This window comes from Salarias fasciatus, chromosome 18 (assembly GCF_902148845.1).
Source record: "Salarias fasciatus chromosome 18, fSalaFa1.1, whole genome shotgun sequence".
Lineage (NCBI taxonomy): Eukaryota > Metazoa > Chordata > Actinopteri > Blenniiformes > Blenniidae > Salarias > Salarias fasciatus.
Genome location: NC_043762.1, coordinates 1669887 through 1681760, shown reverse-complemented (window position 1 = coordinate 1681760; position 11874 = coordinate 1669887). Strand labels below are relative to the sequence as shown.

The 11874-nt window shown below is 52.1% G+C and overlaps 1 protein-coding gene across 1 annotated transcript in view; it reads left to right on the top strand.

The window, feature by feature from the left end:
- Positions 1-3154: 3154 nt before the first annotated feature.
- lamc1 (laminin, gamma 1) overlaps positions 3155-11874 on the top strand; it is a 53587-nt gene continuing 44867 nt past the window's right edge. The window contains 1 exon segment of the mRNA XM_030114740.1: positions 3155-3821. Coding sequence (XP_029970600.1) covers positions 3446-3821 — 376 coding nt within the window. The 5' untranslated portion in view covers positions 3155-3445.

Genomic DNA, 11874 nt, shown 5'->3' with positions numbered 1-11874 from the left:
TGGTTTCCATCATATTTAACAGACAGGTTCCACTGTGTTCATGTTAATGACGACTCTTCAGCCCGGATCAGAGTTAAATATGGAGTCCCACAGGGTTCTGTTTTAGGACCAATACTCTTCACGTTATACATGCTTCCTGAAGGGAACATCATCAGGAAACACTCCGTTAACTTCCACTGTTATGCAGATGATACACAGCTCTACCTACACCTGAAACCAGAGGACACCGATCAGCTGGTGAAATTAGAAGCTTGTCTTAACGACATAAAAACCTGGATGAGTCTGAATTTTCTCCTGCTAAATTCATATAATACAGAAATTATAACACTAGGTCCAGAACAACTGAGAGGAAATTTATCTACACAAAAAGTGACCCTGGATGGTGCTACCTTACCCCCAGTAACAATGTGAGGAACCTGGGAGTGACCTTTGACCAGGACTTATCCTTAACCCATTTAATTAATGCAGAAAAAAAACAAAGAAAAAAATGCGCCATTGCATTGTGTACTTTTGTTTTTTGTGTGATTGTCAGGACAGGATGCAGGAGATGCTGAATAACTCCATTTATTTTCCGTGTCTTCTTTTTGGTCAATAACTTTCAAGAAAATACCAAATTTACCAACTTTGCATTTACTCTCATTAAATTAACAGAAATTTTAAGCTATATAACTCAAAATCAGACTGAATATTTCCAAAAATCAGACTGAACATGATTAACTTAATCAAAATCAACTTTTATCAATAATTTATTAATATACATTGTTAATTTTTATGCGATCTATTTTTAAAAACTGCAGATAAAATGTTCAGTTTTGTAAAAGTTCCACTTATACGTATTTTAAACAATCATCACAATGTTTAAATCTCAGTTTTTAATTATAGTTTTGCAAATATGAAACTTTTACACAACAAAAAGCACAACAGAGTCTTCAGCTGCTGAGGAAAATGTTCATTTAACATGAGCAGAGGAATTTTAACCCTGGTCTACACTTCCTGTTGTGTTTTGAGTGTGTTTCAATATCTTTTGATCTACCTTTTTTAACAGATGTCAATTGATTCAAGTTAATCGATTGACTGAATGTACTAAATAAACTTTCTTTCTCAGCCACTAAAGAACTCAAATGTTTGTCTAAATTAGGTGAACAACCGACTTTAACCAGATGAGCACAAACAACAACCTGCAGCACAATGAAAGAGGGAACCTCTTAACGGGTTGGTCGCAGTTGATAAACTGATTATTTTGTGTGCAATAATATCAATTAAAAGTAAAAACCCACCAGCAGTCCTGAAAGCCTCGATGCATCAAACGTTCTCTCCCTCCCTGCAGACACACACATTGACTCAACACTGCCCCCCTGTGGCACTCCGTGGTGCAAAAGCTACAGAAAGTTAAAAAAAATAAATCGAATAAAAAATATAACCTATTAACTCGTGGCTTAACAGACCTCAAACAATAAAAATATATTTGTAAATATAATGTCAGCGCTCACCTGTTTTACTTTTCTGCTTTAAAAAGGTTTAAACTTTTGAAAATGTGCAACATTTATTTCACTCTTAAAAAGATTTCAGTGGTATTTCCAAGCAGTTTGCTGAGTTAAGAGAATTAAATTGAATCTTAAAGGAGCACTGGACCCACGTGAACACATTCCCTCCTAGAAACAGTTTGAATGAAGGATGTTCACCTTCTGTCCTCTGGGAGGCGCCATGGGATCACTGTGCGACCTCTGACCTGCAGGTGTGTTGATGCTGCTGTGCCTCTCTTTAGCGCCTCCTGCTGGCCTCATGGACTTTTTACCTGATTCAGTTGGAATCCTGCATCACTTTGAAGGCTCCAGTACCGATCTGGACTGACTGAGTGGAGCTGCTGTGACTCTGTTTGAGAGAGACCTCATCCTCATCCTCATCCTCATCATCCTCATCCTCATCCTCATCCTCATCATCCTCATCCTCATCATCATCACCCTCTGATTGTTTTGGCTCCGCCCCTGTCTAATTAGTGTTTTTCATCATTTAAGACAGTTGAATTCAGCCTCATCTAAATACACATAAAACATCAGTATTAAATGAATGAATCTGGTCTTCGTGGCTGTTTATACACTAGTTCTCTGTCTTTTTTCAGGAATTGTTTTCTGACTCTGTCGTCATCTTTTCTTGTGCCTGCTTGTGGTGGTTTTAGATGCATTTGTGGTAATTTTGCAACTCAAACCTTAGAGTTGTGTTGAGGAAGTCTTGTAAAGCGGAGGTGAATCAGAACAGCCTGAGGTGATATCTGGAGTGTTTGAAGCCCATCAGCAGTGGAGTCAGATCATCTGATGAGCTCTGGAAGACCCTCAGAGGAGTCTGGAAGCTGCAGGACGAAGCTTTGAGGCGGGAGCCAGACGTCTGCCTGGCTTTTACCAGCAGACTCTCAGATGTGCTTCAGATGAATCAGTGTCTGCAGACCAAAGCTTCCTGCAGAGTTCAGGGTTTCTTCTTCAGCTCAGCCACATGAAACAAGCGGCAGCGCCTCAGGGCCGTGGAGTCAGGGAGGCAGAGACGCTGACCGGAGGATCCTGCTGCTTCGCCTCTGGAGACAAGAGTCAGACTGACCACAACCGCAGCGTGGATCAGGATGTGGTCCAGCTCCAACGCTTCCTGCTCTCAAACCTGTCTCTTTCCAGATGTGTAAGGTCCCCACAATAAAAGCTCCAAAGCCTTCAAATTAAAGCAACCTGACTGTGGTTTATCATCAGTACAGCTGTATTGATCTGCCCCTAAACGTTTGTCTGCTTCACTTGGGGGCAGGTGAAGCCTGGAGCCCACCACCAACACTGAGACCCTGCAGATCAATCAGCAGGTCCCTGGGTTTCAGGTTAAACAGTGATGTTCTTACTAAGGATGTGATCAGATACTTGATCAATGGCAGGAACTAAGTGAGAAGAGTTCTGATTACTTAATTGATCAATCAGGGAGTTATGATCAGGTGATTGATTAAAGTCAGGGGCAGTGATCAGGTGACTGACTGGAGTCAGGAGGTGTGATCAGGTGATTGACCCCTGCCAGGGGCTGTGACTGGGGGCCGTGGCTGGATTTCTCCTGCTTTTATGACACGGAAGTGGCGAAGTGTCCTCTGCGCCCCGGAGCTGCGCAGTAGCGCACTGGGTGTAGTCAGGACCCCCGTCTTTTCCTGCTGGAGTTTGTTGCATGGCGGCGGACACAAAGAGCTGAGGACCGAGCGCAGACCGTCACACCGCAGCTGCACCGCCGGGACACGAGCAGCGGACGCGGCCCGGAGCGAAGCGACCCTCGCCGTGCGCCGCACGCCCCGCATGCTCCACTCTGAGACGCGCGTCGCGGTTTTTCTCGGGAGAAGTTTGCGGCGAAACTTGGGACGAGTTGAAGGGGGAGTTTGGAGTCGGGAAGGCGGGCGCCGCGCGGAGATTTCTGGTCGAGAGGGACCGACAAAATGCGGATTGCGATCCGGGCCGTGCTGGCCTGGACCTGCGTGGCCGCCGTGTGCGTGCGCGCTGCCATGGACGAGTGCTCGGACGACCAGGGCCGGCCGCAGCGCTGCATGCCCGAGTTCGTGAACGCCGCGTTCAACGTGACGGTGGTGGCCACCAACACCTGCGGCTCCCCGCCCGAGGAGTACTGCGTGCAGACCGGCGCCACCGGGGTCACCAAGTCCTGCCACATCTGCGACGCCCGGGACCCCCGGAACCACCACAGCGCCGTGTACCTGACCGACTACAACAACCAGCAGGAGACCACCTGGTGGCAGAGCCAGACCATGCTGGCCGGGATCCAGTACCCCAACTCCATCAACCTCACCCTGCACCTCGGTAAAGTCCTGCCGGTCCGCTTTACGCACCGCGTCCCGCATGCTCGGACTAGAGTTGTGGGCTTCCAGTGGCTGTGCTGCTCCGGATGACTCACTAGATCAGCTTTATGAGTGATGAAGTGTGGAGAAATGTGAGAATGGCCGGATTCTGCAGTCCAGGGTGGACCTAATGCTCTTCACTGGGGGGCTGAGGTATGGGTGGGGGGTGCAGACCGTTTGACCTGGCTGTGGGGTCAGCCCCAGGCCCAGGTGGACCCCCCATCACCTTCAGTCCAGGGCCAGAGGTGTCCCACCAGGGGAGGGACGGTTCGAACCGGGAACCATCCCAGCTGGAGGTTTCCAGTTAGTTCCATTTCCAGTTCTCCATCCCTCTGCTGGGGACTCAGACCTTAATGGTCCCATAGCTGTTTAAACTGATAACTGATTAGTGGAAGGATTGTGTTTAATAAATAGGTTGGATTAACTTCCGCTGAATGCTCACTACAACACTGAGAGCTGGGATTAAAAATCATTTGGAAAGTGTAAAACTCACCAGAATGACTCTGTTTAACTATTTGTAGCTGTTGAATAGACAAAAAGACTTTTTAGATGTCATGAAAACCCTGCTGGCTCTTCAGAATCAGAGAAAATGGATTTTTATCAGGAAAACTGCGTTCTGCAATTGTTTTTAACTGATATCCGTTAAAGAATCGAGGAAGACTTAATGAATCACCTCTCCATAAAAACCTGCATCACCAGTTGGTTAATCATTTAAATGCTATTATTACTCTGGAGCTCAGACGGTGCACAAGGTGGGAAAGACGAGACTGAGAGAAACTCGATGAATTAAACCTCCCTCAGAAGGTGAGGATGTCGGCGTGTGTCTGCTGGTCATACAGTTTGGGATCTTCTGAGCGGACTGATCTTATGACCCTCAAGTCTTCACAGTTCAGTGCAGATCAGAAGTTGTATCACGTGAGCAACTTCTCTGCCTTCCACGGTTTTCTGTCAGGATACCGGTGATCGTGTGGCGGTCGGGACCGAACGCCGTGGGGAGGTCGGCGTGGCGGTTTTAGCTTTCCTACAGCTCCTGCTTTGGCCTTTTAAAAATACCTGTCTATTTCTGCAGCCCGAGGCCTCCCGGCAGCAGCTCCACTGTTTTTAACAGTGCCTGACATTCCTGAGGGGTTCGGTCATGCTGCTGCTCGGAGCGTCTCTCGGGCCTCAGGTGCCGAGCTCTGATGGAAACCGACTTAATTACACGCCGAGCGCCGCTCTCTGCTTCGTAATTAGGATTCTGCTTGGTTCCGCTGGCTGAAGTCAGACCTGAGTTCATGGAGTGGCTCAGGAGCACAGCAGATCCTTTTTAGATGGAGAAAGCCCCCAGCGTACTTCAAAACAGCCCTTTGGCAATGGAACAATGAGCCTTTTCTCCAGGGTTTTCATGGGAATGAAGTTTTCTTGAGATAAAAATAAAGAAAATAGAGATGCTTAGATTTCTGTGACTAGATTATCCAGCATCAGGAGGAACGGGCTTGTTTCAGCTCTCTGTCTCATCTCGTGGTCTTCCTCGTTGTGTGATTGGTTTTAAAGACTTTGCCTTAAAAGGAACGAGCGCCTCAATTATTTATTTAATCTTCTTTTGGTGTAACGGGATGTTCATTTCCCCCAGTGGAGTTTGTGAAGGAGGCTAAATCGAGCAGAAGAAATCCAGTCCGAAATCCAGTTTTTGAAAGTGAACCACGATGATTTAGCAATGAGGTTTAGCTGAGCGTTGGAATCAGGTGTAGCTGAGCGGTGGAAGAAGCGGGAGGGTTAGCTGAGCGGTGGAAGAAGCGGGAGGGTTAGCTGAGCGGTGGAAGAAGCGGGAGGGTTAGCTGAGCGGTGGAAGAAGCGGGAGGGTTAGCTGAGCGGTGGAAGAAGCGGGAGGGGTAGCTGAGCGGTGGATGAAGCGGGAGGGGTAGCTGAGCGGTGGATGAAGCGGGAGGGGTAGCTGAGCGGTGGAAGAAGCGGGAGGGTTAGCTGAGCTGTGGAAGAAGCGGGAGGGTTAGCTGAGCGGTGGATGAAGCGGGAGGGTTAGCTGAGCGGTGGATGAAGCGGGAGGGTTAGCTGAGCGGTGGAAGAAGCGGGAGGGTTAGCTGAGCGGTGGAAGAAGCGGGAGGGTTAGCTGAGCGGTGGATGAAGCGGGAGGGGTAGCTGAGCGGTGGAAGAAGCGGGAGGTTTAGCTGAGCGGTGGAAGAAGCGGGAGGGTTAGCTGAGCGGTGGAAGAAGCGGGAGGGGTAGCTGAGCGGTGGAAGAAGCGGGAGGGGTAGCTGAGCGGTGGAAGAAGCGGGAGGGGTAGCTGAGCGGTGGAAGAAGCGGGAGGGGTAGCTGAGCGGTGGGTTCAGGTTCAGCAGGTCAGCCGTGGCAGGAGGTTTCTCAGCGTTAGCGAAGCGGATTGGCAGTCATGGAACAGTGCTTTTCAGACTTTTACTTTTCAAATTGAAAATCTCACACATGCCGTACTAACTGAGTTTCCTTCTGTTAGCTAACATTGGAAGCATCCTGTCGTCAGCCCGACATGTTAGCATTTATTGTAGACCTCAGTTCTGTCTGTTTCCCGAGTCGTTTGGAGGAATGGGAGCCGGCCGGTGGCGTCCAGCGCCATTGGGGATGTTTGTGTCTTTCAGGAAGTTGTTTGTGGAGCGCTGAAGAGCCCGTTGAGCTCGGTGTTTGCAGTTTGAAGAGCTGGTTTCCCGTCGGTCTGTTCCTGTTTATACGGCCGAGGGTTGACTCCTCTTCTCCCAGAAGCAGCGGAGGACGGGGTGACATGTGGTCTCCGCCGCGCAGCCCCTCATTATTCCTGCTGTTTGTGCCGAGAGGCGCCGCGGTCTTCTGCTTTTCCAACAAACACTCTGCAATCACTGGAAACTCTGGGTTTTCTAGACGTGAGAATTGTTGTTATATGAAGGAAAATTGTTGCTGAAGCAGTTTTTCTCTCCAAGCGGGGTGTGGAAAACTAGAATACTACTTTAATTCACCTGAAAGATGGTGTGTTTCGATTGAATATCTGGAGTTTCCTTCACACTACTGTTTTCTGAATCGGTCAGCTGTGTTTTACACTATTAGCCAGGTATGCTAACTCTGTCAACAAGAAGCCAGAGACTACTTAAACACTCGTTAATGTAGGAGTTTTCCTTTAAAAAAAAAAAAAAGACACTGTTTGCCGTGTTATTAAAGTAAGTAAAATTTTATTAATGATTGATATTTGCAACAGGTGTTACTCAGATATTGATGAGGGGTTTTTTTTAGACTGGGATCTGCAACAGCATCACCTAACGACATTCTGATTAACATTAATATCTCAATCTAGTGATCAACATAATTCATAATCTACATCAGAAAAGGTTGACTCTTGCAAGGTATATGAAAGTGACAGATTCTTGAATATGAAGGAGAAATGTGATTTTGATTAATTCCTCCCGCATTATGTTAATATCTAAGGGGAAAAAAAGGATTGGCAGCTGTACTGTCTTCATGGCGGCTTCGGGGCAGATTTGCAGACGTGTTGGGGAAAGAACAAACCAAGCCGTGGTCCAGCCACAGCGGCGGAGGTGTGAATTAACTGCAGGTGTTCATTAAGGATAAGAAGAAGAGATCGTCTTTAGTGTGTTTATCTGAAATTGTGTTGTTGCGCCAACACTCAACAGTCACTGCGCCGTCATCGTGATGTGAAGGAGTGGCGCGTGGGGACTGCGGCGGCGCCAAGCCGTTCTCCCAAAATGATCTCATTTCTGACTGATGTCACCTGTTTGCTCAACGGCTCCTCAAACACAGCTCTGAATCTTCCAGCCTGTGTTTTAGAGGAAAGTTGAAGGTACGTGGGTTCTGGTGCGAGGTGACGGGCGCCCCCCCACCTGCCCGATCTCGCCGCCGTGAGAGTGTGTGTGCGGCGCGGCGAACGGTAATCTCAGGAAGCCCCGCCGTGTTTGTGTGTCTGTGTGTTTGAAGTGCTGCAGCTCGTCTGCAGCAGGAAGCCGGCGTGTCCCGACTCGCATCGGCAGGGCCACATGAAAGACCGGCGGAGGAGGAGAAAACCTGCAGATGGACGGGGGGGGGGGGGGGGGGGGGGGGGGGGGGGGGTCTGGATTCAGCCAACCTGACGCTCGCCGAGACTGACGACAGCCGTCTCTAGAAAGAACCGAAGTGTGGGTGGCGTGCGGACCGTTAGGGTTCTTGGTTTGGACAAACTGATGGAGAAACAGTCTAAACGCCGAGCGTAAGACTCTTCAGGCCTCGGAGCTCCACATTCCAGTGGAGCGCAGAGGATGAATATTCATGTGTTCATGTGAGCCAGAGGCCCTGAAGGGACCTGCTGTGCTGATGCCATCCTGGTTTGGTGGAGATTCTCCTCGTCTCTCGTCCTTGTCTGTCTTCTGTCAGATTCTCTCCTCTCGGTCGTTTCCTGGCGAAGCTCTTTGTCTTCGTTGCTCCTGTGCTTTTCCTCTTTTTCTTCACTACTTCAGTCTGATCTTAGTAAAGTTTAACGGTGGTCATTTTCCCGTTTTTCTTCATATTTGTCTTTTTTGCTTCTCTCCTGACTTCAGTCATCCTCTTCATCTCTTCTGTCTTCATCAGTCTCTGCTTTGTCTTCATACTTGTCTTTTTGGCGTCCTTCGGTGTCGTCTTCCTGTTCTTGTTTTCCTGTGGGTTCCAGTGACCTTTGACCTGTTGTTTTTGGTGCGATGTGAAGCTAGCGTATCGAATGGAGAGCTTTGTTTCCTGAACTCACTCGTCCTGGTCTTCACTGTAATTTAACCTTGGCTGTCTTTCATCTCTCTGACGTCTTGCGTTCCTGTCGCACCCCTCCCTCGCTGAAGCTCTCACGTCTCCGCGACGAGTTGGATTCACCCCCGAATGGAGACGCCATGAGCCAAACGTCTGGAGCGTCTCTGGTCCCTGCCCGCTGTTCCTGACAGCTGTGACGAGCCGATGGAGGGGTGCAGCTGGATCCCGGGTTCTGTTCCGGGTTCGGTTCCCGGGTTCTGTTCCCGGGTTCGGTTCCCGGGTTCGGTTCCCGGGTTCTGTTCCGGGTTCGGTTCCCGGGTTCTGTTCCGGGTTCGGTTCCCGGGTTCTGTTCCCGGGTTCGGTTCCCGGGTTCTGTTCCGGGTTCGGTTCCCGGGTTCTGTTCTGGGTTCGGTTCCCGGGTTCTGTTCCGGGTTCGGTTCCCAGGTTCTGTTCCGGGTTCGGTTCCCAGGTTCGGTTCCCGGGTTCTGTTCTGGGTTCGGTTCCCGGGTTCTGTTCCGGGTTCGGTTCCCGGGTTCTGTTCCGGGTTCGGTTCCCGGGTCCTCGGCTGAACTTCCAGCTGCAGAAGCAGCCGGTACAGCGTGGATCTGCCGGTGAACCGGAGCGAGGCTGACGGGGGAGTCCTGCAGTGCAGTGTGGGAAAACCCTGGTTCAAACCCACCATCAGGAGGCGTTTTTCCCTTTTCCCCTCCTCTGGACTGACCAGCTGTTGTAAATTATACCAATCGGAGAGCGTGTTGCGGGGCCGGGGGGGCCGGGGGGGGCCGGGGGGGCCGGGGGGAGTCATCTGGTCCGCGCTCATTGTTTGGTGTTTGAGGAATGAGCTCAGCGTGGGAAACTGGGCTGTGGGGAGATTACGAGAGCAGCACAGCTGGACCACGGCGGTGCAAATCACTGCTGCCTTATTGCAGCTGATGAGAGAGACGCGCACGCCGGACTCCGCCGTCACTCCCGCCTCGCCCCCCCTCCTCGAATTCCTCCGGTTCCCCACGTCTCGTGCTTCCTTTTCACGGCGCTCGGGCCGCTCCAGCTGGACGTCATCGTCAAACCGTCTTCTCTGCTGAAGCCCGCGCAGGATCCCCGCCTCGCTTTTTTTCATCTTTTGAGGAATTTGAGGATGTTTGGCCTCTGACTTCAAAGAAACGCTAACGCAGCGACCCCCCCTGCACCGCCAGACGACCGGTGCCACTGCAGCTGGTTTCACGTGACGCTCAGGCAGCTCGTCTTAAACGCTCTCCTCTGGAATCAACCCAACGACAGTCCTGCTAATTCGCTCATCCGTCCCCAAATAAAGTGCAGTTTGTGACAAAGCTGGTCTGGTTTTGGATGCTGTCGTTCTGTGTTCTCTGATAAGTGATTATTTTAATGTGTCAAGCCACTCGGCCTGATGGAAGCCTTTTAGAAACATAAACACTCTTGAAAAGACAGAATCGGGACGCGTTTATTAAATCTTTACTAAAGTCAGTTTTAGAGAGCGGAGTGAGTTTGTTCCAGCTGCAGGAGTTACGAAACGACAGCCGGATGTTTGAGATGCAGGACAGCTGTGGACGACCTGAGGGCGACGCGGCGCTCACACAGAGGAAGTGTGTGTGTCTGAAACACAAGTGTGTGTCATATACATACAGTATTTATACAAACCCTACCCACCAATCCAGACATGTGGTTTACACAAACAGCACATCGGATTCACCATGTCAGAAATCTAATGGCTCTGCGGGGGTCCGGTGGCTCTGCGGGGGTCTGGTGTGGCTCTGCGGGGGTCCGGTGTGGCTCTGCGGGGGTCCGGTGTGGCTCTGCGGGGGTCCGGTGGCTCTGCGGGGGTCCGGTGTGGCTCTGCGGGGGTCCGGTGTGGCTCTGCGGGGGTCCGGTGGCTCTGCGGGGGTCCGGTGTGGCTCTGCGGGGGTCCGGTGTGGCTCTGCGGGGGTCCGGTGTGGCGCTGCGGGGGTCCGGTGGCTCTGCGGGGGTCCGGTGTGGCTCTGCGGGGGTCCGGTGTGGCTCTGCGGGGGTCCGGTGTGGCTCTGCGGTGGTCCGGTGGCTCTGCGGGGGTCCGGTGTGGCTCAGCGGGGGTCCGGTGTGGCGCTGCGGGGGTCCGGTGGCTCTGCGGGGGTCCGGTGTGGCTCTGCGGTGGTCCGGTGTGGCTCTGCGGGGGTCCGGTGTGGCTCTGCGGGGGTCCGGTGTGGCTCTGCGGGGGTCCGGTGTGGCTCTGCGGGGGTCCGGTGTGGCTCTGCGGGGGTCCGGTGTGGCTCTGCGGTGGTCCGGTGTGGCTCTGCGGTGGTCCGGTGTGGCTCTGCGGGGGTCCGGTGTGGCTCTGGGGGGGTCCGGTGTGGCTCTGCGGGGGTCCGGTGTGGCTCTGCGGTGGTCCGGTGGCTCTGCGGGGGTCCGGTGGCTCTGCGGGGGTCCGGTGGCTCTGCGGGGGTCCGGTGGCTCTGCGGGGGTCCGGTGGCTCTGCGGTGGTCCGGTGTGGCTCTGCGGTGGTCCGGTGTGGCTCTGCGGGGGTCCGGTGTGGCTCTGCGGGGGTCCGGTGTGGCTCTGCGGGGGTCCGGTGGCTCTGCGGGGGTCCGGTGTGGCTCTGCGGGGGTCCGGTGTGGCTCTGCGGGGGTCCGGTGTGGCTCTGCGGGGGTCCGGTGTGGCTCTGCGGGGGTCCGGTGGCTCTGCGGGGGTCCGGTGTGGCTCTGCGGGGGTCCGGTGTGGACGACGTCTCTGCAGAGCAGGGAGACGGAGCCTTCAGGCTACTGGGACGTCTGTGACCTTGGAGCTCGGGGTTTCCAGGCTGCAGGTGAAGGTGACTCCTCGGCTGAGTCCTGGATTAAGATAAGACAGGAAAATGTTTTTTTTTTTTTTCCTTAGGGAGGCAGGAGAATAAAGCTCCAGACTTTGTTTACACTCTAATTCAGACATATTTTCCAGGAAGGCAAAGCTAAGCAGAGGAACGGAAGTTGACTCACTAGTTTGTGAGAAAGTTTCTGCTCACTGAGAGCATTTCCATGTTTCAGCAGCCTCGGCGTGCTTCATGTGCTCATCTCATTCATCCACTCACATGCTCTCCAGTGGCGATGGCTTCCATGTCAATACGACACGCGATCTGAGCCACAGCTGATCCACAACGCCCCGCTGCTGGAGGTCCAGCTGCTGTTTCAGTCTTTAGTCCAGAACTCACCGCCCGGCTCTGTGAAAGGCTCCGTCTCCTCATGTGTCACATTTCACCCTCTGCTCTCTGCAGGCTTCGCTGAAGACGTGTGTTTTGGGTTCGTTTGAAGCTCTGTTGCTGCAAAGTAAAGCTCGGCTTCCTG